The sequence below is a fragment of the Palaemon carinicauda genome, chromosome 18 (genome assembly GCF_036898095.1).
Source record: "Palaemon carinicauda isolate YSFRI2023 chromosome 18, ASM3689809v2, whole genome shotgun sequence".
Taxonomy (NCBI): Eukaryota; Metazoa; Arthropoda; class Malacostraca; order Decapoda; family Palaemonidae; genus Palaemon; species Palaemon carinicauda.
In genome coordinates this window covers 21,970,096-21,996,531 of record NC_090742.1, presented here as the reverse complement: position 1 = coordinate 21,996,531, position 26,436 = coordinate 21,970,096, and the positions used below count along the sequence as shown (strand labels likewise).

Sequence of the window (26,436 nt, the reverse complement as noted above, 5' to 3'; positions counted from 1 at the left end):
CTAGATTCTCATACTTTATTCTGAAAGTATTCCTTTGAAGATGGTGAAGCTAGTACTTTTAACATTAAAGACAAACTTGAAGTGATTGTATTTTTCCTAACGATACAAACCTTGAGCTCTTTATTAGGAATATCCTTTTGGCGAAGCTAGAAGACTAGCCAGTGTAACTACCCCACCGTTAGTTAGTGGAGGATAAGGGTGGTAATACCACTACCCTGCTCACACACACCTGTGTTCAATTGTTACTTTTGCTTGTAGGCAGGACTTACTGGGGGCATAGGTGATGACGGGCAAAATTTGTATAAAGAGCTCAAGATTTGTACTGTTAGGATAAATATAAATTACTTTAAATTTGTCATTAGTTCCGACACTAAATACAAACCCTTTTGGGCTTTATTAGGGATGACTCACCCTTTTGGTGGGTGGAAGTCCCAACCAACTGGTTGGTTTTTGACCCAGGGTTTTTCCTGTATGTGCTGTGCACATATAAGAGAGAAACCCTGACACCACACTACAATCTATGTGCAATAGCATGCTTTAGCAGCCTGAACAATCTGTGTGACTAGTCTAGGTATGAATTCTCAAATGTAGGAATCTTTGAACCAACCATAGATGTTACCCAATACCATCTTGCCAGGGGGTATGGGAACCCAACAAGTATATATCTCTATACCCAGTTACACAAGGGAAATGGTTTTACCTGCAGACAGAGCAGACCAGCTTGCAGAGTACCATAGGTGCTGTTCCCCCAGAGAGGATAAGATGAAAGAAAGGGCCAGATATTCTTGTGATTCATCCTAGACTTGATCTCGGGTAACCTCTGCCCTCTACCAACTGCTACTTGTCTACCAAGGAGCATGAGATGTTTAAACCATTTATCGTGTAGCCACCAAAGGGCCAATGGAGAACACCTCCATGTTCCTGTGGATCATGTCTTGCAGATAGTGGGCGATGAAGGTTGTTTGGCGCTTCCACACACCCACTTATAGGACCTTCATCACAGAGTAGTTCTTCTTAAATGCTACGCATATACACTTTTGCCCCTAACATCATGAGCTCTAGGTCTCCTCATCTGCGGATAACGCTCAGGATCCAATGCCCGGTCTATGATTTTGTGAATCTATGCAGAGATCATGGTCCTGATGATCCGTCGACTGACCTTCCCCATTCTGACGAAGAGTGCTGTAACTCGGGGGTGCGCTCCTGCAGTTCTTTAAAGGTAGCACCTCAAACTCCTCACTGGACCAGTTAGTAGTTGATCTGGATCAATCCGGAAGGGGTCGAATCTGGCATCTGTTGCTGCCAGATTTTGGGTCTGGAGAGACACTCAGGAACGAGGAGACGTCGATGTTGTAAGGAAGGGAGTGACGTTCCTTAATTCTTCTGGCTGAGTTCAGGGCGAGCAGAAAGGGCGTCTCAAGTATCAGGTGAAGAACTGATGTCCGACACAGCAGCACCAAGAGCGTTCCATCCAAGATTGCAATAAGCTGACCATTTTCCACAAAGGCAGTCTAACCTTTGGCTGAGGGCAGGTACATTGGAGACTCCGTAAGAGGATAGACAAACCCAACGAAGATGAAATCCCTTTCCTGTGAAAGGCTAGGTTCAAAGCTGACCATCAAGACAGGGAGGAGTCTTCTCCTGGAAGAGTCGAAGAGACCACGTAATCATTGGAGTAGAGGCGTCCAGAGAGGCGATATCCTTCTGCTACCTGCACCACAGAAAGCTGCCTGTTTACCTGGTAGACTTCAGCTGATGATTCCCGCAAGGAACCGGACATTTTCCCGCAACAGGTTACGCATAAAGACTCTCCACTTCCCGTGTGGTTTTCTTCGAAGATCGTGACTTGGAGAGGATCCCTTGGCACCTTTGGGAACAGATGTAGAAGGTTCGGAAACCATTCTACCTGGTGTACCTAGGAGCTAAGAGTCATCGATGGGCCTGGATGTTCTTCTTTATTGAGAGATCATCATACCAGGTCTACCAGAAGGGAGGGGGGAAAAGTGTGGACATCTATGCTTCCCTTTGTTGGAAGGCCCCTAGCCGATTGTTTGGGGAAAAGGTACTGACGAGTAGTACCTCAGAGCTTGTCAATCAGACACATGGAAGACAGGTCTATTGTCGGTGAATCCCGCAAAGTCGGGACTCTGCTGGGTACTTGAAAGATCCACTGAACACTTAGAGCCACCTATCTGAGTCAATACTCAGATTGTCCGCCAGAACATCTCCCTTGTCTGGGTAGAGCAGGGTTGCAAGGGCGCTGAGTAGTCTTCGTCCGCCTAGCATTTCCTCAACTAGTTGGCATAGGTGTTGTGAAGAGGAACTACCCTCTTTATTTGGATGTACAGTCAGCTACTCACGTGGTGTCATTGTTCATCAACATGATGAAGTGTCCTGAAGGGAACTGTTAGAGGGACAGAAAACTGCTGTCATTTCAGGAGGTTCTTATTGTAATGATGTTAGGAATCGGACCAGAGGGCAGGTGATGCCACATGTGTGCCCTCCCCTTCCTTTTCCTTGATGCTTCTAAGAAGAGCATTGAAATCAGGGGGAAGGTGGAGGCTCTAATCCCCCCAAGAAGGTTAGGATCTGATGCTCCCCCGTTCGTTACTCAACACTCACAGGAGGACAGGTGTCGTCAGACGGAGTAACTTCTCAAGCAGGGTAATCAATGAGATGGCAGTGAATCTAGTAGGAAGAAGGGGTTACCGTCTTCTTCAGTCTTTCTAATTCGCTCACAGAAGGAAAGGCTTTATAGTTTGACATCTAGAAGTACAGTACTGTACTCCTAGGAATACCAGTTTGTGTTGGCTGAAGGGATGACTTCTAGAGACTTTGCTCCTCAGATCGTGGCAGATCTCGAGAATCCTGACTCGGTGATGAAGAAGGGATGACCCCAAGTCAGTTAGAAAAAGCCAATTGTCCATGGGTCTTAATAGATGAATTCTGCGCCCATGGTTCCCGTGTGAAGAAAAAGAGCGGGTTCAATAAAGTCTAAAACTTGCATCTATAACTGGTATAACAAGACGTATAGGATGATTCTCAAATCCTTCCTTGAAGACGGAGTAACTGGAATCTCATGGTAAGCCTCCTAATTCCAGTGTACAAGGTCCTCGGGTCTGACTGCTCATTTGACCGAGTCTGTCGTATCAATCATGAACGAGGTTTGTTAAACAAACTTGTACCGGGAGGAGATATCAAAAACTAGAATCCAGCTTACCGGAGCCTCTCTGCAAGAAGGTTGACTACAGAAGCTCGCAGACAGGGTCATGCAATGATAACCAAATCCGTACGGATGTTCGGATTCGCATAGATTATGGAGACACCCACCATCGGATCTTATCAGGTGAATGGGCTGTGATGATGAGCATGTTCTTTACAGTAGAACTGCAGATTTTCTGCCCCTTTAGTTGATCTCAGTCACTCGGTGGGGTTTGTGAACAACTCGTGTTCATTTAAGCCCTTGCAGAAGAAAGCTCTTCGTTCAACTTGGATCACCTGTTAACAAGCCGGAGTTCCATGCTCGTTGATCCCCAATACTTCCGTGGGAGTTTGGCGAGGGGTCTTGTGCGAACCATCAGAAGGAGTCCTGTTGGTTAAACAAATCATGGTTAAAACAGAGAAGAGTAATCCAAACCCATAGGAGAGGGATCACAGCCACTACAGATTAAACCTAACTCGTGGATGAAAAAAAAGTGTTTCGGACTTCGCATTCCTACTGCTGGCTGAGCGAACTCAGGTTGAGGGAGAGCGTCATCGACAGAGCGCTGACGAGCAAAACCAAGGTCAAGCTGTGGGTTGGCTATATATAGCCTTCTCGGAGGAGAAACCCCAGGATGGAGGGATGAAGTTGCTTTGCATAGGTCCCGAGGGAGCCTCAAAAATATGTTTACTATAGTCTGTAAACATAAGCATGAATTGATTCAATCCCGTAGAAAAGAACTAAAAGAATAAATTTGTCAAAGATCAGTGAAAAAGGGTTGGGCGGTGGAGAGAGACCATCATCCATGCTCCACCGAGCCAAAGTAAAAGTGACGATAGAACACGTGTGTGTGTGTGTGTGTGTAGGCAGGGTAGCCGGTACTAAGCCCCGTATATCCCGCTAACAAGCGATGGGGTAGTTACACCGCGTTAAAAATCTTATGACTAGTCTTCCAGTTTTGCCAAAAGTATATCGCTGATAAAGAGCAAAAGGGATTATATTTAGTATCAGTACAATTATGGATTTTATAGGTCTCATCCTACCACAGAATTAGATAGACATTTATGGAAGCTAGGTACCCTTTGTCATAAAAGTTTTAAGACTACAGAAACACATGATAATAAACAATTTTGCAGATTATTTTCCTACATAATTACAGAATTTTATTTTCCAGAATAATGCGTCTGAAAGAAACCGGCATCTTTCAAAATTTCTACAAAAAGGCAGTGGCAAATGCAACTGAATGCTTGAAGCCAATTGCTCTAAGCCCAGGATCTTCAACACTACGCCCCATAGGTCTTGAGGACTTTTATGGAGTCTTCATGATTTATGGTGGAGGTAAAATCTGCTTTATTATCTATATTTTTTAGATTGGTAATTATGACAATTCACAGCACCAGCGTTACACAGTAGGCCTATTCGTAAAATGTAGTTAAATCATAAGAGCTCCAAGCCACAGGCTACTTTTTAGATATATTATCTAACTAATCTTCACACAAATACAGTTAGAGATAGAACTTTGAAACCCTTTCATTGGCATGGCTGGATAAATTTCCTTTTCATTGATATATAATTTTACATTACATATTTTGTAAATGTTCATAAAAGTAAATAATACAAGAGAAAATAAATGGTAATAGCTAAATGTAAAATATGTCCAATGGTGCCAATGGGAGTAGAAATATTCAAAGAACACAACCAAAGATACTCAAAAGTAGTGCGCTACGTGTCAATTTAATCATTATTTCACCATCCTTGTTAACGATCTTGGTGCTTGTTTTTTTATTTTGATTATATTTATGCTTCTTTTTTGCTGTGTTTCATGTCTGGAAATTATAAGGGAGACGCTTCTCATGGCGGTGCATCCAAGAAGAGGAGAGCCATTATAATAGAGCTGAAAATGGACAGTGAAGTGAAATGAAAAAGGGGAATACTGTTAGAGTAATGAATTGTTAAATGTATTATTTTTTTGCTAGTACTGCATTAGTGTAGGTAAACTACTGTATAGGGTTGCGTAATTTATGAATGGTAAGGGACTCTTTTCTTGCTTTTTTAAAATACATTATACATACTGCATATCTCCGCATATAAGACAACCTTTAGATAAAATGAGGTAAAAAATTAGCGCACATTTGCATGAATTGTGGTCATGTGTTGCACAGTAATACTTTCACCTACAATAAGGATTAACAAACAAGTTTTTGTATTTCGTTCATGGAATACAGTACTACAGTAGAGATTTCTCACGATTTAGCACAGGCGAGTATGAATCGAGATGTAAATGTGATTATGTAATCTGTTCAAGTGAAACCTGCTTGATACTACTGTATACAGTCAGCCCTCCTTATACGTGGAGGTTTGGTAAAAGATTCGGTCACAAAAAGCGAGAACTTTGAATGCTTGCTGCCCTAGGGTGGGTCAACTCATAACCTACCAACTCGGTAGTCATTGAATATGTGCAGTCGCCTAACACACTAGCTAACCCACTGTACTGTACTATATTGTTTTTACCTGGTTTCTATAACAGAATAAGTACTATATCAGAGTTATCAGTGTATGAACACACTTCAGTACCTGTAAATGTACCGTACTGTACACGTTTACTGTATGTATGCATGTACAGTACATGGTAAGACTACGGTACACATAACCCGAGGCATTACCACACTTATACGTAAATACTGTAACAACAAAACACTGTTGTTCCTAGCAACACTCACTGATACTGTACTTTAATATACCGGTATGTATGGTACTACAGTATCACTACAGTAGAGCTTAATTAGTTAAGGTAGCACTCATAAGTGATCATTGTTTTTGGCAGATCAACTCATACCATTAAAACTCATAGTACACTTAACCTATATTTATATTACTACTGTAAAGTAGGGTGTTTTGTAAACAGTACAGTAGTTAATATAACAATAACAATGAATACAATAACACCAAGAAAAATTGAAAGAAAAAGTATCAGGACAACACCGCTAATTGTTTATGTACGAAGTTCTACGCAGTAACTCTGAAGTATGATGCAACTATGGAGCCATCGACTATTTGGTACGTGGAGTAGTGTAATATACGTATCACACTTTAAACTAAAATCACTATAACAAACTGGATGTGTACGGGGTTTTTACATCACAATATGTTTCTGCAAGAGGACCAACGCAGGAGATGCAAACGCAAAGAGAGATAATACGAGACTGAGGTCGAGTTAGCGAGAGATGGGATCTGCTGTGTGGAGAGGGAACTGGTAAGAGGCCCACCGGGTGCATAGAAGAGTGATCGGCTTGAAATCGTCGGACCAAGAGAGTACTTATCGCAAAATCATGATACGAGATTTTTATCTAATAGGTTATATGATTCTCTGTATTGTGAATGATCGAATCCGGAAGATAGAAACCGCCAAGACCGAGGGCTAACTGAACACACCGAGTGTTAAATTTGTAATACTGTAACTGTATATTCGATTTGAATCAGTAACATAATTTATATTTTTGTAAGCTGTCCGTATTACTTAATCTTGTGACTTTTCTATATAACTCAATTACCACCTCGAACCTTGTCATCATTAAAGTATTGAAGTCATATACATAAATGAATTCTCTAGTTAGCACATACATATAAGATAATTGATTACCCTGATTTTCTTGACTTTTAAAACAATAGCCTTACCTTCACTGTGACTATGGAGGAATCCTTAATGTCTGTAAATATATCATGAAGGTTATGGTACTCTCTCAACGTTAGTTTGTCATACTTATTGCAAGAAGGTTCTACTTGACCCTTGTGATTTTTCTGCTAAAGCTTTTCATGATTTTGCAATATTTTTATGGCACTAAATTTGATTGAATATATATTTTGCATATATATAGGCTGCCATAACACTTATATAGGCTGCCCTAACACTTTTATTATAAAAACTGAGTAAACACTAAAGCTTTTCTATTTCTATTTCAATTCCAGGTATTTTCATTGCTCTTCTGACGTTTATAATTGAAATCTTCACGGCACGTAATTCAAAAGGAAAACTTTCAGAAATTTCTGGCTAAACCAAAGACGACCGACAACAAAATGACTTTGCCACAACTTAGGTTATTTACAGCATGGATTTGACAACTATAATTGTGGTTCACCCACACATTTTTAGTCTATATAAATTCTATTCTTCCATATATTATGTAAATCTCGGTACATTACTTGTACTGTATGTTTTCTCCAAATAAACCTCATTGCATGCAAAACCTTATTTACTTTGAATCTGAATCTGATTTAAGCAGTTTGAGCCATATGGCCCAGTGTTTGGGCTGAGGTGCAATATAAGAAAAAAGAAAAAAAAAAAACGATGCACTATGAAATTTTAATTATAAGAGACTGGACAGTACGATAGAAGAAAGGCAGTAGAAACAGCGGTAAAGTTGAAGACTAAAAAGAGAGGGCAGCCCCAAGGTAAGCTTTATCACCACCTATGTCTCGAACATTAAGGAGGTTTGACAAGGAAAGTGACTTGGTGGTTTCATTAAACTTAACAATAATGTAATACTGTACTGATCTTATATAAAGTAGTACATGCATCCTGCGAACTCTCAATTTTGCATCGGTTATTAATGGTAAATACTCTTCTTTACCAGTAATAGAGCAACCTCTTATACTTGCAGTTTTTCTTACTACTCTAAATACATATTTGAGTTGAGTATGTCACATAGGTAACCCCTTCTAGGGTGTTTCCCTTCCCCTACAGCATTGTACTCTAACTCCCTACCTTTTTCATTTGATCTCCTTACGCATTATAGTACTAAAAATCCCTTTTACCTATTTGCATTTTTCAAACAGAATAACTTGAAATACCTTTTACAATATTTAACACTAAATTGATTGCATTCTACTAAATAGTCAATACATCTGAAAAAGTGACATTCAATGAGGCCTACTAAGTACTGAACTTTGAGCCACATCAAATGAGTAATACCCTGCTGACCATGCAGTCATAGGAAAATAACTGCTTAACAGACAGACAACTATCAATACTTTGTTTGTCTGAAGTTACTCATATTACACACAAATTACATCAATTATGGAAATGGAAAACAGTTCTGAGATGAAACATATGAATGTATCAATACTATGTAAATACTACTTGGAATTACAAAGAGTAAATATCTCTTCCTGAAGATCTTAAACCAACTCTTCAACAGTTTATGGCATACACATATGAAAATCTGATAGAAACGAGACAGCATTTGTTCTGAATAACTCTAAAATAATGTTACCTTGTAATAAGCAGCATGGTAAAGTTTAAATAAAATTTATTTTATCTATATACAGGAGAACAGTTGCAGAAAGACAATAAACTTCTGACGACTCCACATACATCCCTCAATACTCTGTCTACGATACACCGACTTACAAATCATCACGTACCTATAAAAACAAATTTAAGAAACAGTTAGTGTACAAAATAAAAGTAGAATGAAGTAAATAAAATAGTCATATGACTTGATAAACCTGTGCACTACACAGCTAACTACCATTGCTTATTGGATTGACTACAGTATTTACAATTTACTCAGATATTTTGGTCTGCTAAATGTTTTAAAAAAATAAACGAATTTTTAAAGTAAGTTGTATTTTTCATAATCATTCAAACCCCGAGTCCCTTATATAGACATACGTTTCAAAAGCTAACTGGAACAGCCACTGAATCTTCAACAAAGTAGGTGCGGTATTTAGCAGGAGGTATGAGGGGAAGCCACCTGACTGTTTTGCTCAAGGATTGAGCAGGGTGGCTTTAGTGGGAAGTGTAACCTAAAGGACTCAAGTTTGCACAAATTGGAAAAATTACAAATTTTAAGATATTTCAATTTTTCCTAACTGTACAAAGTCGAGTCCTTCAACAGGAGTATAACTAGAGTGAAAATGGTACAGCCATTAAAATTTAACAAGGTACAGCAATCATACCTACCGTCATGTGACAGGGAAGCCTCACCCACCTATCAGTCCTTAAGACTAAGACTTTTGACCTACAGGTTGTAAGTATACTTTAAAAGGGCTCGGGTTTGTACAGTTAGGAAAAATACAAAGCACTTTTAAAATTTGCGACCTGTTCCTACACAAATAAAAACACTGGGTCTTTAATAGATTCCTACTTAGAAAGGAAAAAAAGTACCCAAGAACCAAAACACTGGCTGGTTCTACTTTCTCTTTAATTGTCATAGCACCTGGTTCTACAGGAGCAAAGATGATTTGACTCCTGCCAACCACCTAACAGTCAGTGGATAGGGATATCACACACATTAGGTCAGGACAGTACTAAGAATAAAAGGTACCGCTACAAGTACTTGGTCACAGGAGAACCTTTATCCTCCTATGGGATATGTTATTGGAATGTAATCGCAGCGAGGTATTGCAAAAAAAATACATTCTATCCATTCTACCCTTTGACTGAGAGGATGGGGATATAATATATCCTACTGTAAAGAAAAGTTGCCTGATTATGAAGCTGACCTGCATCTGACGTCTGGTCCATTCCATAGGTAGAAACTACCGTACTTACAAGGGGAGGGAAGAAAGAAGGGTAGAAGGTAGCCAATAATTCTACCTTTCACTCAAAGCTTATACAAAACCTGCAATCTTAAGGTTTGTGGACAATGAAGCTCCGCCCACAAAATTCAGGCGAGAACAGACTTTCTTCGAACTGTTCGGCATCAATCAAATCCCCCCCTTTCGCACGTTCGAACATCACTTCAAACACTTGTCTGTTGTACCCCGTTCAACAAACCGTTCGACTGTGTAAACATACCTTTAGACAAAATGCACCTTGTCTCATGCGAGACCTAAGCTGGCTAAAAAACCTGATGAGCAACCACCACAGGATCAAGAGTAAAGGTAAACAAGGACTTGTTAAGTATACTCCCTAAAATAGTGGGAGGTAAAGTATGGCAGGCATTAGCAAACTTCAGTCTTAATACAGGAGTCATAGACAAATTCTTGGCAAGTGCTAAGGAGGACCCGATATCCATAAATTTATGAGTCCTTGCCTGAGTTAGAATTCCAAGCCTCTCTGGTTAGGGTAGAGGAAAAACTAATGTTTAATGTAGCTAAAAACTAATTTATTTTACACCACTGTTTTTATACAACCAGCTAGGAAAAATATTTAAATATTTAGGGCTCTGGACTGAAGCATAAAGTGCTCTTTGGTACCACAACATTCCTCCTATTCACAACTAAGTTGGTCCATTGGTTGGCCGAGTGGTGTGCAAAGAGGGCAACTGCCTTCACACCGGACAAAACCAACTTGTTATACTTTTCCAAGGTACATGAGGGACTTGTAAAACAATAAAGAAATGTAGCATACATATTCTACAGCATTGCAGTTCTGTCCTGTTACGATAGCCCTTGAAACACGTACTCAGTGTTGTTGTTTATATGAGCCGTGTGTAATGAATGGATAATTTTGATGGGAGCTAATAAGCTAGCTTGAGATTTAAAACCAGACAAGCCACTGGATTCAATTGAGAAATAAACCGACAACTGTTTTCTAAATACTTTTCTGTATCGGTGACAGGCCACCAGTATACTCTACAGTAATGTTAACTTTCTGTATTGACAAAGACACAACTCGCTCGCATCTACATAGCCAAGACAAAATGATGCCTTATACGAAAGCCAGTATTTTCTGATGGAGAAACAGTATGGAAGAACTTTCTATGATATTTAAAAGACAAAGAGAGAGAGAGGGAGAGAGAGAGAGAGAGAGAGAGAGAGAGAGAGAGAGAGAGAGAGATGGGGGGGATTATTGTCAATGACCATGTTGTAACTACTCTCTCTCTCACTTCATGTACTTTATAAAAATATGTGGTGTTTACATAGACATATTCACGTTTCATGCCTGACGATACAATATAAAAATTTGGCGCCTCAGTGATGTAGCATAGGTAGAAACATGACAACATCGTGTGAGGGAGTATCCCCTACTTGCCCCAACATAAACCTTGGTTTTAAATTGGTGTGACTATACCTATAATGGCATGTTTGTGTATAAACCTACCACATATTTGCAGCTTTACCCAGAAACAACTGAATATCCACGTACTTTCACACTATCTAATTCATTAGGTTTACACGAACACTACAGCATGTCTGAACCATTATCAATTTATTCTCAAAAAAGTTGTAAAAATTGAGAGGCATCTAAAGTAGAATATATGTTTACCATTTGCGGTTGAAGTCAAAAGCCGACTGACAGATGCCTGTAGTTATAGCTAACTCATTACATTCTAAGCGTCTTTCCAACTTGACTGAAATCATACTCCTATCAAAAGAAAATGGTTTGTATTCAAGTAGGATCAATCACAAATTATTCTAAAAATTTGTGATGTTTCTACAAATATACAAGCCATTATCTTATAAATAGGAGTCATGCTTACATGGGAGGTAGTCCCCTAGAACCAGATGGAAGGTTATTATATTCTCTGGAAATTACATCGTTCCCAGTCATGTATGGGAATGAGAAAGCTGTTATGTCCTCAGCTGGTACTGGCTTAAAATGAAGCTAGTACAAGGTCACAGAACACCTATCGCTCTATGAGGGAGATGACATAGAAAGTGTGGAACCAAATATCATTAATGTAAATGGAAGACATCAACCAATCCTCTCCCTTACATGGAGGATTAAACTCTCAGATACTATCTTTGGTTCATATTACACCAATAAGATTAAGCTTATAAGTTCTTCCTTGAGACAGCAGAGGACTGCACTGACTTCATGTGTATCCGTCATCATGTGACTCGCAGAGCTACACGGAACACTGAATAGGTGTTTCTTTCATGTTTTGCTAGCACTAAAGGGAGTTGCGACACTCATATAGGGATATAGAATTCTACAATGTAGCAAAGCAGGCCTGCCAGGCCCTTCAGAATCTAAGGCATCCAAAGTTGAAACTGTACGAGGGATAGGCTAGAGCAGGAACCGAGTCTTTGTAACGTCTCCTGACTAGGAAGAAGCCAAACCCAAATCCCTCTGTAATTAACATGAACAGAGAGTCCAGAGGGACAGACCATATGATTTGCTCCTCAGGTAGGAGGAGGTACATGAGTTCAATTCCTGAGAAAGAGGACCAAACAGCCTCAAAACCAAACCCAAGGGTAGATAATACTTCTCAAAGTTCCTTCGAGCATGGAGAGTTCCCTTCAAGAAAGATGAATCCCAACTCTACCCAGAAGCAGCAGAGGAAGTCTGTGATCTGCTGAAAAATACCTCTGGCCAGAGAAACCGGTCAAATCTCTCTCAGGACCTACCCGAAAGATAGCAGAGCAGGACACAACTCACTTTGGAGCCAATGCAGTGTACCCTGGAAAGGACCGTGAGGGTGGACGAAACATTCCCTTCTCCCTGGACAATATGAGTACTCAATCCCTGGAGGCACCATTACCAGCCACCAGTAAGTTAGAAGATCTGCCATAAAGTACTAGGCTCACATACCAGTTCACTGAGTCCTGAAAAACAGTCACAGGGTGAAATCAGTATTGAGTAGGTTAGCTTCAAGGACAGTGTACACCCTACCATTTCTGGTCTCGAGTGCTGGTGATTGGTGACCTGCAACCAATGCAGGTGGGTTTGTTACCGCACCTACTTTGTCAAAGATTTACTGCTGGTAGTTTCAGCTTACTTTGAAGATATACTGTACTCTTATTTAAAGGACGATGGTTTGAATGTGTAAGAACAAATATGGAGTATAAAAGCAAAATTACAATCACTACCTTTACAGTCACTCCCAGAATCCAGTTTAAACAAGTACAAGTACTACTATTGCTAAACTATGAATAAAACAAAGCATTACCGCAGAAACTAGGACTGTTCAACACCAAGCTACTATTATATCAATCTTTTCATGATTTATTTTTCAGTAATGAAGTTAAAAAATGCAACACAGTAATTTTTAGTGCACTGGATATTCAAATCTAATTAATCGTTAATTTTTTCATTAAATGAAATCGAGTCTAACACCAAATTCTGTGATAATGATCGTAAGTGAATGTGTATATACTACACAAGTAACATCAACCAAAGAATATCCTAGAAGAGCAGAGACCTTTGAAAACTATCAATTTATCCTAATAGTATACTGACCATGAAGCCAGGCCCTGGAGGAGGAGAAGTCAATGAAGTAAGTCCAGCCTTGGGTTCTGCAGCATAACGACCATTGTAAGGACCAGCCTTAGGTTCCTTTCCAGCAGCTAAAGCTTCTAGAATACCAACTGTGTCTGCAACTCCCAAATCTTCCTGTAAAGCAAAAAAAACAGGGATGTTGCCTTAAGAAAAAAAAAAATGTTATTTTTATTAGTAAAATAAATTTTTGAATATACTTACCCGATAATCATGTAGCTGTCAACTCCGTTGCCCGACAGAATTCTATGGAGGGATACGCCAGCTATCACAATACTAGAAGGGGGTGTACTTACCAGCGCCACCTGTGGCCAGGTACTATAGTACTTCTTGTTGACACCTCCTCAATTTTTCCTCGGTCCACTGGTTCTCTATGGGGAGGAAGGGAGGGTCGATTAAATCATGATTATCGGGTAAGTATATTCAAAAATGATATTTTCATAATAAAATAAATTTTTGAATATACTTACCCGCTGGTTATATAAAAGAGCTGAAGTCCCTGACGCCAGGGCAGAAAATTCAAATCTCGCGCTATCGAAGATACGCCAGGTGTACCAACCGCACCCTAGCGGTAGAACAGGTGGAACTACACACCAACTCCAGTTCTTCCATGCCTCATAGCCATACCATAGGTAGTCTCTAGAGGGGAGGAGGGAGGGTGTTAAATTTATATAACCAGCGGGTAAGTATATTCAAAAATTTATTTTATTATGAAAATATCATTTTTAAATATAAAACTTACCCGCTGGTTATATAAAAGAGCTGATTGACACCCCTTGGTGGCGGGTCAGAGACAGCTACATACAGAAAATTCACTTAAGGGTTACATACAATAAACTTAAGCAGTTCCCACCTGATAAGGAAGCTGACAGCAATGATACTCTGCCTCATTTCGTCCGCTATCCTTAAGAGATCCAGTAATCCACTCGGGCTGAAAATCTCTAGGAGCTGTCAAACGGTACAAACACCTATAACATGACAGGACCTCAACCAATACCCTTGTTCCGGGTGCACTCAAGGAACAAATTGACCACCTAGCCAAATCAAAGATTGCGGAAGACTGACGCCCAATCTCCACAAACAACCATAAAAAACGAGTTCCAAGAGATAGAAAAGGGGTATTAGGAAAAAAGGGAACGTAGTGGTAGATCATTCACCTACTATCGCATTAGCAGCTATAAAAGGACCCAACGTAAAAAGGTCCTCATAGCGAGTCTGAACATTCTTCAAATAATGGGATGCAAAAACAGACTTACTTCTCCAAAATGTTGTATCCATCAGACTTTGCAGAGAACGGTTCTGTTTAAAGGCCACTGAAGTCGCTACCGCTCTGACTTCATGTGTCTTGACTTTGAGGAGCCTCTGATCCGACTCATCACACTGAGCATGAGCTTCTCGAATCAACAATCTAACGAAAAAAGACAAGGCATTCTTGGACATGGGCATCGAGGGTTTCCGAACTGCACACCACAGAGCGTCTGAGTTACCTCTCAGATTCTTAGTTCTGTCCACATAACACCGTAGAGCTCTAACTGGACAGAGAACCCTTTCCAATTCATCGCCAGCCAAATCCGAAAGGTTAGAAATCTCGAAGGATTTGGGCCATGGTCGAGAAGGGTTTTCGTTCTTGGCCAGAAACCCCAGTTGCAAAGAACAAATGGCTTTCCCATTCCGAAAACCAATGTTCTTGCTTAAAGCGTGAACTTCACTAACTCTTTTCGCAGTGGCGAGGGTAACTAGAAAAAGGGTTTTCAAGGTTAAGTCCTTAAATGAAGCCGAGTGTAAAGGCTCAAATCTGTCACTCATGAGAAATTTAAGGACAACATCCAAATTCCAGGCGATGGGAGCCGTTTGAATCATCTTGGTCGTATCAAAAGACCTAAGTAAATCTCGTAGATCCTTATTATCAGAAAGGTCTAGGTTCCTGTGTCGAAAAACCGTCGCCAACATACTCCTGTAACCTTTAATAGTTGATGACGAGAAGTTATGCTTAGTTTTAAGGTCCAAGAAAAAATCTGCTATTTGGGAAAGCGATGTACTGGAAGAGGAAATCGCGTTAGTTCTACACCATTCCCTGAACAACTCCCACTTGGACTGATACACCTTGATGGTTGAAGACCTTCTTGCCCTTGCAATTGCCTTGGCTGCCTTCTTCGAAAATCCTCTAGCTCTAGCGAGTTTTTCGATAGTCTGAAGGCAGTCAGACGTAGAGCTCGGAGGTTTTGATGATTTCGGGCCAAGTGAGGTTGTCTGAGAAGATCGGGTCTCATGGGAAGGCTTCTCGGGACATCCACCATCCATTCCAGTACCTCTGGAAACCAGCTCCTTGACGGCCAGAACGGAGCTATCAGTGTCATTCTGGTCTCCTCGTGTGAAACGAACTTCTGAATCACTTTGTAAAGGATCTTGAACGGAGGAAAGGCATAAACCTCCATGTGTGACCAGTTCATCAGAAAAGCGTCTATGTGAAAAGCTTCGGGATCTGGAACCGGAGAGCAGTAACACTCTAGTCGTTTGGTCTTCGCGGTGGCAAAGAGATCCACGAGAGGTCGACCCCATAACCGCCACAGACTCTTGCAGATGTCCGGGTGCAGAATCCATTCTGTGGAGAGAACCTGACCTTTCCTGCTGAGTCTGTCTGCGCTCACATTGTTGACTCCCTGGATGAACCGCGTCAAAAGAGTCACCTTCCTTTCCTCCGCCCAGATGAGGAGCAGTCTTGCAATATCGAACAGAGGCCAAGAGTGGGTCCCGCCTTGTTTCGCAATATAGGCCAGAGCTGTCGTGCTGTCCGAATTGACTTGGACTACCTTGCCCCTGATCTGCTTTTCGAAGCCGATGAGAGCCAGATGAATAGCTAAAAGCTCTTTTTGATTGATGTGGAGAGAGGTTTGCTCTACCGTCCAAGTCCCCGAAAGTTCCTGCTTCTCTAGAGTGGCTCCCCACCCCGAGTTGGAGGCGTCGCAACACAACACGAGGTTTGGGTTCCTCTGAAGTAAAGACAAGCCTTCTTTCAGTCTGGGCTCGTTGTTCCACCATTGAAGATGAGACTTGATGGAAGTCGAGATGGGAATGCAATCCCTGTCGAGGCTGTCCCCTTTCTTCCAATGGCGGTTGAGATGAAACTGAAGAGGACGCAAGAACAACTTCCCCAGGGTCACGAACTTCTCTAACGACGAGAGAGTCCCCAGAAGGCTCATCCAATCTCTGACGGAGCAAAGATCTCTCTTCAGGAACGTTTGTACTTTTAGGAGGGCTGCTTGGATTCTCACCGACGACGGAAAAGCCCGAAAACTCCGACTGTGAATCTCCATCCCCAAATAAAGAATCTCCTGGGATGGAATGAGTTGTGATTTTTTCGAGCTCACCAGGAGACCCAGTTCTCTGGAGAGATCCAAAGTCATCTTGAGGTCCTTCAAACAACAATCGGCTGAGGAGGCTCTTATCAGCCAATCGTCCAGATACAGAGAGGCCCTGATTCCCCTCGAATGCAGCATGCTTGCCACGTTCAGCATGATCTTGGTGAACAATAGAGGAGCCGTGCAAAGTCCGAAACAAAGAGCCCTGAACTGGAAGACCTTGTTTCCGTCCATGAACCTCAGATAACGTCTGCAGCTGGGATGAATCGGAAGGTGGAAATAGGCATCCTGAAGATCTAAAGAGACCATCCAATCGTCCTTCCTCACAGCTGCCAGAACTGTTTTCTGAGTCTCCATGGTGAACGTCGAGTTTTGGACGTAACCATTGAGCACACTTACGTCCAGAACCGGTCTCCACCCCCCGGAACTCTTGGGTACTAGAAAAAGGCGGTTGTAAAACCCCGGAGACGTAACATCTTGCACTTCCTCTATTGCTCGTTTCTCTAATAAAAGAGACATCTGTAGAAGCATGGCTTGTTTCTTGGGACCCTCTCTGTATTTGGGCGAAAGATCCACTGGATCTGTGACTAAAGGAGGATTGGTCAGGAAGGGGATCTTGTAGCCTTCCTTTAACACCTGGACGGACCAGGGGTCCGCTCCATTCCTCTCCCAAGCCTCCCAAAAGTGAGTCAACCTGGCCCCCACTGCTGTCTGAAGGAGAGGGCAGTCAGACTTTACCTCGGCCGGACTTGCCCCCTCTGCCTCTAGGTTTCCTTCCTTCTGGTTTAAAAGAGCCTCTCCCAGAGGGCTTCCCACGAAAGGACTGAGGACGAAACCCAGAAGAAGATTCCTTAGGTTTTCGAGAGGAGAATGACGGAGGCAAAACTTTCCTAGTCGAATGAGTAACTAAGTCATGTGTGGCCTTCTGAGTGAGAGCAGTAGCCACCTCGCCCACTAATTCCTGAGGAAATAAAGAATTAGACAAAGGTGCGAAAAGAAGGCCTGTCTTCTGATAGGGAGACACTCCTGCGGAGAGGAAGGAGCACATCGTGGCCCTTTTCTTGAGAATTCCAGCTGTAAACAAGGCAGCAAGTTCGTTGTGAGCCATCTCTCACACCTTTGTCCAAGCAGGACATCAAATGAACCAAACCACTAGTGTCCGTTTCCGTCATATCAGAGACCCTCTTACTCAAAGCCCCCAAAGCCCAGTCCAAAAAATTAAAAACTTCGAAGGCCCTGAAAAGACCTTTAAGCAAATGGTCGAACTCTGGAATGGACCACCAAATCTTCGTCTTCCTTAAGGCAAGACGACGAGAAGCATCTACCAAACTTGAAAAATCCCCTTGTGCAGAAGAAGGAAAACTCAAGCCAATACTTCACCAGTCTCATACCACACACTAGATTTAGAGGCTAACCTAGCGGGAGGAAAGGCAAAGGCCGTCTTGCCAAAAGCTTTCTTGGAGTCCAACCAAGAACCCATTAACTTCAAGGCCCGCTTAGAAGATCGAGATAGAACCATCTTGGTGTAAACTGGAACCTTAATAGCTTTACCTAAGATGAATTCAGAAGGCGGAGAACGAGGGGCCACAGGGGTAAAAGAATCCGGGAAAATTCCAGTCAAAATAAGCATAAACTTGCGAAGGTCCACAGCATTGCTGATAATGCTTCTCCTCCTCATTCTCAGAGACTTCCTCAATAGGATTATCCTCATCCGACTTTTCCTCTGGTTCGTCTTCTGGCAGTGCAGCAACAGCTGCAGCCTGAACCGAAGGAACAACGTCTGGATGGGACTGCCTGTCAAGGCCAACATCTGAGTCAATTTGGTGGGGAGAAGTAGAAGTAGATTGATGCGAAACACGGACATGTAGACGATCATCCTCAACCAACAACTGCTTAGACCGCTTAGAATTCAACTGTTGTCGAACAGAAGAACGCTTGAAATCAGAAGGTAACTGTTGAAGATCGCCGCGAGGTCGCGTAAAGTCCGAGGACTGTTGCTGCGAGCGATCAAAGGAGTCAGGATGTCGCCGCTGTAAACCAATGTTTTGACGCGCCGCGTCCAAAAGTTGTTGCCGCGGGCGATCCACTACTTCAAATTGTTGCCCGCGTCTCGTCCACTTGTCGACGCCGACGCTCTTCCCCGCGACCAGAAAACGCAAACTGGTCAACCAAAACTCTCTGACGCGACTCATCAAAATCAACCTGGCGTTGAACACTGTGAATGGGAGACCGCCTAAGTGATAACTCGTCAAGGCCATATACCATCGAACGTTTGTGCGATAACTGGTCTGACATCGAACGCCCAGACACAACGCCAACACCTGGTTGATAAGAATCCATCAACGACGAGAGTTGTTCCTTCATAGACAAAAGCGCTGTCCATTTCGGATCAACAGAACTCCTAGAAGGAAGATTCGCACTAATGTCACCACGCATTTCAGGGGAAGAAAGCCAATCCGATGGAAGAGGAGGTGCATGAATAGTTACAAGGTCCGAATCGGAAGGAATCATATCCGCACGAACACGGTGATCCGAACGTTTGGCCGGAGTGCAAGCGCTGGGAGAACGGAAACGTTCCGGTGAACCCCACGAACTACATCCTGGCCGCACAGGCGATTCCCGACGCTGTGAATCAACATGGGAGCGTTTAAGCGGTCTCGACGCTCGCCGCCAGATCTCACTCCCCGACCCTTCATCGGAAGACGGGGATAACGTATGAACCTCCCCTTTCCTACGATGAGGGTGAACGACCTGAGCTACGGCAACAGGAACGTTCGAGGGGACGTCTGCACGATTGATGATGCTTCTCGTTCCCTTAAGCCGTTCGACATTACTTCTCCCATGGGTTCGAGAGCTCGAAAGAGGTCTAAGGCTAGGTGAACGACAAGATCGTGCCGACGCACCCCTCCGCAACACTAAACACATTATCAACACTTGTCACAACACCGAGAGAGTCACGATTCTTCGGTACCACATCAGACACTCGAGTCGACGCACCTTCCGCAACACTAACCACATTATCAACACTTGTCACAACACCGAGAGAGTCACGATTCTTCGGTACCACATCAGACACTGAAACACTTTCCACAGTTCCGATAGGATCACGGTTTTTCAATACCTTTAACTCTGAAAAGATAGTATTTCTATCGGCTGCTAAGGACTCAACTTTCTCACCAAGAGACAAAATAGCAGTAAACATGTCCTTCATAGTAGGTTCCTGATCTACCACCACAGGGGAAGGAACAGGATTAGGAACAGGTAAATTAGGTAAGGTTCTATCCACAGATCGGGAAGAACTACGCCTAAGTCTATCTCTCTCTAATCTCCTAACATAACGATCGTAAGTACCAAAATCATCATTAGTTAAGGAAAGACACTCATTACACCTATCATCTAATGAACAAAATTTACCCCTACATTTTACACAAATAGAATGAGGATCAATAGATCCATTAGGAAGTCGTGTACGACAACCCTCACTAACACACCTACGCTGAGCAGGGGAGGAGTCGGCCATTTTAAAGTTAACGTGAGAGACCGACAAGCAAAAAGTAAGGGAAAAAAACAAAGAAAATCTCAAACAAAAAGATTTCAAGATAAGAACCAAGGAAAATTAATCAACGATAGCTTAAACTCAAAAAAGAACGTTGTACATCACCAAACAACTTCCCAAGAGAGTAAAAACACGAGAGCGAACTTCTGTATGTCAGTCAGCTATGACGGCAGAGAGAAGAACTGGAGTTGGTGTGTAGTTCCACCTGTTCTACCCGCTAGGGTGCGGTTGGTACACCTGGCGTATCTTCGATAGCGCGAGATTTGAATTTTCTGCCCTGGCGTCAGGGACTTCAGCTCTTTTATATAACCAGCGGGTAAGTTTTATATTTAAAAATTTATTTTACTAATAAAAATAACATTTTTCAATATTAAACTTACCCGATAATCATGTAGCTGATTCACACCCCAGGGGGGTGGGTGAAAACCAGTGTACAAGATTAAAGGATAGCTAAGCATCCCATATTTCATATAACAGTTATCTCAAATAACAATGAAATAATAAGTACCTGGTAAGGAAGTCGAATTGAACCGTTACTCTGCCTCTTTTTTAAGTTCGTCTTCCTTACTGAGCGCAGCGTTCCTCTTGGAGGCTGAATCAACTCAAAGGTGCTAAAGTATATAGGGCTGCAACCCCTACTAAAGGACCTCTACACAACCTCTAACCCAGGCGCTTCTCAAGAATGAATTGACCACCCGCCAAATCAAAAGGATGCGGAAGGCTTCTTAGCCTACCCGTAACAACCATAAAAACAACAATAAAAGCATTCAAGAGAAAGGTTAAAAAAGGTTATGGGATTAAGGGAATGTAGTGGCTGAGCCCTCACCTACTACTGCCACTCGCTGCTACGAATGGTCCCAGGGTGTAGCAGTTCTCGTAAAGAGACTGGACATCTTTAAGATAAAATGATGCAAACACTGACTTGCTCCTCCAATAGGTTGCATCCATTATGCTCTGCAGAGAACGGTTTTTATTAAAGGCCATCGAAGTAGCTACGGCTCTTACTTCGTGGGTCCTTACCTTCAGCAATGCAAGGTCTTCCTCCTTTAAGTGAGAATGGGCTTCTCTAATCAGAAGCCTTATATAATACGAAACCCCGTTCTTGGACATGGGCCCTCGAAGGATTCTTGATGGCACACCATAAGGCTTCTGACTGTCCTCGAATAGGTTTAGACCTATTAAGATAATACTTGAGAGCTCTGACAGGGCAAGAACTCTCTCTAGTTCGTTACCTACCATTTGGAGAGGCTAGGTATTTCAACGATCTAGGCCAAGGACGTGAAGGAAGTTCGTTCTTTGCTAGGAATCCGAGCTGAAAAGAACATGTTTGCAGATTCGGTCGTGAAACCAATGTTCTTGCTGAAGGCATGAACCTCACTGACTCTCTTAGCTGTTGCAAGGCAGACGAGAAAAAGAGTCTTGAGGGTAAGGTCCTTGAAGGAAGCTGACTGGAGAGGTTCGAACCTAGGTGACATAAGGAACCTTAAGACTACGTCTAGGTTCCAGCCTGGAGTGGATAGACGACGCTCTTTAGACGTCTCAAAAGACTTAAGGATGTCTTGAAGGTCCTTGTTGGAAGAAGGCCAAACCTCTGTGGCGGAGAACTGAAGCCAACATACTCCTATACCCTTTAATCGTAGGGGCTGAAAGGGATCTCTCATTCCTAAGATGTAAAAGGAAGTCAGCTATTTGGGTCACAGAGGTATTGGTAGAGGATACTGAATTGGCTCTACACCAGCTCCGGAAGACTTCCCACTTAGATTGGTAGACTCTACGAGTGGAAACCCTTCTTGCTCTGGCAATCGCACTGGCTGCCTCCTTCGAAAAGCCTCTAGCTCTAGCGAATCTTTCGACAGTCTGAAGGCAGTCAGCCGAAGAGCGTGGAGGTTTGGGTGCAACCTGTCTACGTGAGGTTGACGTAGAAGGTCCACTCTTAGAGGTAGAGTCCTGGGGATGTCGACTAGCCATTGAAGTACCTCTGTGAACCATTCTCTTGCAGGCCAAAGGGGAGCAACCAGCGTCAGCCGTGTCCCTTCGTGCGAGATGAATTTCTGCAGAACTTTGTTTATTATCTTGAACGGTGGGAATGCGTAAAGGTCGAGATGGGACCAGTTCAGTAGAAAAGCATCCACATGAACTGCTGCAGGGTCTGGAACTGGGGAACAGTACAGCGGAAGTCTCTTAGTTATGGAGGTGGCAAACAGATCTATGGTAGGTTGACCCCACAAGGTCCAAAGTCTGTTGCACACCCCCGTGGGGTGAGTCCATTCCTTGGGAATGACCTGATTCCTTCCGCTTAGGCGATCTGCTGAGACGTTCATATTGCCCTGAATGAACCTCGTGACCAAAGTGAGGTTTTGACTTCTTGACCAAATGAGGAGGTCCCTTGCGATCTCGTATAGGCTCCTCGAATGGGTCCCTCCTTGCTTGGAGATGTAAGCCAAGGCTGTGGTGTTGTCTGAGTTCACCTCCACCACTTTGCCTAGCAGGAGGGACTTGAAGTTCAGCAGGGCTAAATGAACTGCTAGTAGCTCCTTGCAGTTGATGTGGAGCGTTCCCTGTTCCTCGTTCCACGTTCCCGAGCATTCCCGTCCGTTCAAGGTTGCACCCCAGCCCGAGTCCGATGCATCTGAGAAGAGATGAAGATTGGGGGTCTGAATAGCCAACGATAGGCCCTCCCTGAGAAGGAGATTGTGCTTCCACCACAAGAGAGTGGTCTTCATCTCTTTGGTGACTGGGATAGAGACTGCTTCGAGAGTCAAACCCTTGTCCCAATGAGCTGCAAGATGGAATTGAAGAGGGCGGAGGTGGAGTCTCCCTAGCTCGACGAACAGGGCCAGTGATGAAAGGGTCCCTGTGAGACTCATCCACTGTCTCACCGAGCAACTGCTCCTCTTCAGCATGCTCATGATGCACTCTAGGGCTTGGCTTATCCTGGGGGCCGATGGAAAAGCCCGAAAATCCTGACTCCGAATCTCCATTCCCAGGTACACAATGGATTGGGAGGGAATGAGCTGAGACTTTTCTATGTTGACTAACAGACCCAGTTCTCTGATTAAGTCCAAAGTCCAGTTGAGACTCTCCGGACAGCGACGACTCGTGGAGGCTCTCAACAGCCAGTCGTCTAAGTAGAGGGAGGCTCTGATGTCCGATAAGTGTAGGAATTTTGCTATATTCCTCATCAGATGCGTGAACACCATAGGAGCTGTGCTTAGGCCAAAACACAGGGCTTGGAATTGGTAGACAACCTTTCCAAAAACGAATCTCAGGAAAGGTTGGGAGTCTGGATGAATAGGAACGTGAAAGTAGGCATCTTTCAAGTCCAACGAGACCATCCAGTCCTCCTGCCTGACCGCTGCTAGGACCGACTTCGTCGTCTCCATCGTGAACGTCTGCTTGGTGACATACGCATTGAGCGCGCTGACGTCCAGCACCGGTCTCCAACCTCCTGTCTTCTTGGCCACCAGAAAGAGACGGTTGTAGAAGCCCGGGGATTGATGGTCCCGGACTATAACCACTGCCTTCTTCTGCACAAGTAGCGACACCTCCTGGTGCAACGCTAGCCTCTTGTCCTCTTCTTTGTAGTTGGGAGAGAGGTTGATGGGAGATGTGGTCAGAGAGGGTTTGAGGCAGAATGGAATCCTGTAACCCTCCCTCAGCCAACTGACAGACTGGGCGTCTGCACCTCTCTTTTCCCAGGCTTGCCAGAAGCTCTTGAGTCTGGCTCCTACTGCTGTCTGGAGATGCGGAGAGTCAGTTTTTTCCTTTAGAGGCCTTGGAGCCTTTCCTAGACTTGCTCCTGGAAGAGTCTGGACGGGAGCTTCCTCGGCTGGGGGCTCTACCACGAAAGGGCGGTATGAACCTCGTAGCAGGAGTATCAGCCACTGGGGTGCGATAAGTCCTGGGGACTGAGGTAGCAACCTTAGACTTACGAGCCGATGAGGCTACAAGATCATGTGTGTCCTTTTGTATCAGGGCAGCAGACAAGTCCTTAACCAGCTCTTCGGGGAAGAGGAACTTCGAGAGCGGAGCGAAAAGGAGTTGTGACCTTTGACAAGGTGTAATGCTGGAGGAAAGGAAGGTACAAAGCTGTTCCCTTTTCTTAAGAACCCCTGATACAAACATCGACGCAAGCTCGCCAGATCCATCTCTAATGGCCTTATCCATGCAGGACATTAATAGCATGGCAGAATCCTTGTCCGCAGGGGAGGTCTTCTTGCTGAGGGCCCCCAGGCACCAGTCTAGAAAGTTGAACATCTCAAATGCTCTAAAAACACCCTTCAGGAAGTGATCAAGGTCTGAGAAGGTCCAGCAAACCTTAGAGCGCCTCATTGCAGTTCTACGAGGCGAGTCTACCAGACTTGAGAAGTCAGCCTGGGCAGAGGCAGGTACTCCCAAGCCTGGTTCCTCTCCTGTGGCATACCAAACGCTCGCTTTAGAAGTGAGCTTAGTCGGAGGAAACATGAAAGAAGTCTTGCCAAGGTGTTGCTTAGTCTGCAGCCACTCCCCTAAGATCCTTAACGCTCTCTTAGAGGACCTTGCTAGGACTAGCTTAGTATAGGTAGACTTAGCTGGCTGCATGCCCAGCGAAAACTCAGATGGTGGAGAGCGGGGAATAGCAGAGACAAAGTGGTCTGGGTATACCTCCCTAAGCAGAGCCAAGACCTTACGAAAGTCAATAGACTGTGGAGAAGGCTTGGATTCATCCACGTCTGATGAGGGATCCAGGTGTGCCGCCTCATCATCAGACGCCTCATCACCAGAGTGTAGCGAAGAGATCGGACAGGTATGCTGAACAGCAGAGTCAGAACGAGCAGGAACAACAATATTAGTGGTTTCCTCTTCAAGAATCTGTTGAGGGAAAACCTGAGGCTCAGACTGCAAAGGCTGAACAAAAGAAGAAGCAGAAGGTAGGCGCATGGGTGGAGGAGGCTGACTCCTGGCATGAGTGGCTGAACCCAAGGGTTGCGCTTGCTGAGTGGTTGGCGGAAGCGGAGTAGCAAGTTCCTGTTCCTGCGGTGTGAGCGGAGCGCGATGAGGTAGAGGCTGCGCAGAACGTAGTAAATGTCTCGCAAGCTGAGGCTCCTGAGGCGCAAGGCTAAGGTGTTGTGTTGCTTGCCTTGTGGAGGGTTGAGCTCGCTGCAGCGAGAGCTGAGGAGACTGACTCATGGACGGGAGAGGTTGTTGTACCTCAACCGAGTGTTGCAACACTGGTGGAGCAGCAAGTGGAAGCGGAGGAAGAGAGGTATAAGCCTCCTGATCCCATTGCTGAGGTTGCCTTAAGGAAGGCGGAGGCTGTACACCACTGGGAACAGTAAACTCAGAACGTGGCTCAACATCGTACGCCTGGCAGGCGGTACTGCGGTCAGGCGGAGCGAGCGCAGGCGGAGCGAGTGCAGGCGGAGGCGGAGGCGCAACCTTCTCAGCCCGACACTCACTCATCAAGACCGAAAGCTGTGCTTGCATGGACTGCAGTAGAGACAACTTGGGGTCGGCAGACACTACGGTCTGCTGAGGCAAAGCCTGAACAGCCGAGTTCTGCTGCGGCAGAACCTTACTCCTCTTGGGCGGAGTACAGTCGACTGATGACTGCGGCGAGTCAGAGCTGAGCCAATGACTGCAGCCCGGTTGAGCACTCGCGGACTGGACTCTGCGTTTGAGTGGTCTAGAGACCTGAGTCCAGCGTTTCTTCCCTGACAATAGATCAGCGGACGAGTAAAAGACGGGCTCAATCGTCTGCAGGTGGGAGTGACGGTCTCTGGAAGACACGCCCGCAACCACCGAGGATACTTCTGTGCGCCGATCAAGGCCTGCCGAACCCTTTTGCCCTTCGACATTGCTTCTCCCCTGGGCTTGGGAGCTTGCAAGAGGTCCCGGACTGGGAGAACGACTGACACGCACAGAAGTATCCTCACGCACCACACTGACACTGACACTAGCACTTGGCACTGCACTGACACTAGCACTCGTCACAGCACTGGCACTAATTCCACCCACTGCACTCTTGACCTTAAGTTCCTTGACTTCGGCCATAAGAGACTTATGATCACTTACCACTGACTCTACTTTATCGCCTAAGGCCTGAATAGCACGCAACACAACAGACATATCAGGCTGAGGGCAAATAGTAGGTTCGGGGGTAGCCACTACAGGG

General features: G+C 44.1%; 2 protein-coding genes across 2 annotated transcripts in view; one reads left to right on the top strand and one right to left on the bottom strand.

Annotated features, from left to right (window-relative positions):
• LOC137657701 (glutamate receptor ionotropic, delta-2-like) overlaps positions 1–8,355 on the top strand; it is a 34,569-nt gene extending 26,214 nt beyond the window's left edge. The window contains exons 10-11 of the mRNA XM_068392109.1: positions 4,377–4,540; positions 7,169–8,355. Coding sequence (XP_068248210.1) covers positions 4,377–4,540; positions 7,169–7,254 — 250 coding nt within the window. The 3' untranslated portion in view covers positions 7,255–8,355. The remainder of the gene's footprint in view (positions 1–4,376; positions 4,541–7,168) is intronic.
• Positions 8,356–8,491: 136 nt separating this feature from the next.
• ND-24 (NADH dehydrogenase ubiquinone) overlaps positions 8,492–26,436 on the bottom strand; it is a 52,581-nt gene continuing 34,636 nt past the window's right edge. Inside the window, exons 6-7 of the mRNA XM_068392108.1 lie at positions 13,332–13,484; positions 8,492–8,623 (exon numbers count right to left, since the gene is read on the bottom strand). Coding sequence (XP_068248209.1) covers positions 8,606–8,623; positions 13,332–13,484 — 171 coding nt within the window. The 3' untranslated portion in view covers positions 8,492–8,605. The remainder of the gene's footprint in view (positions 8,624–13,331; positions 13,485–26,436) is intronic.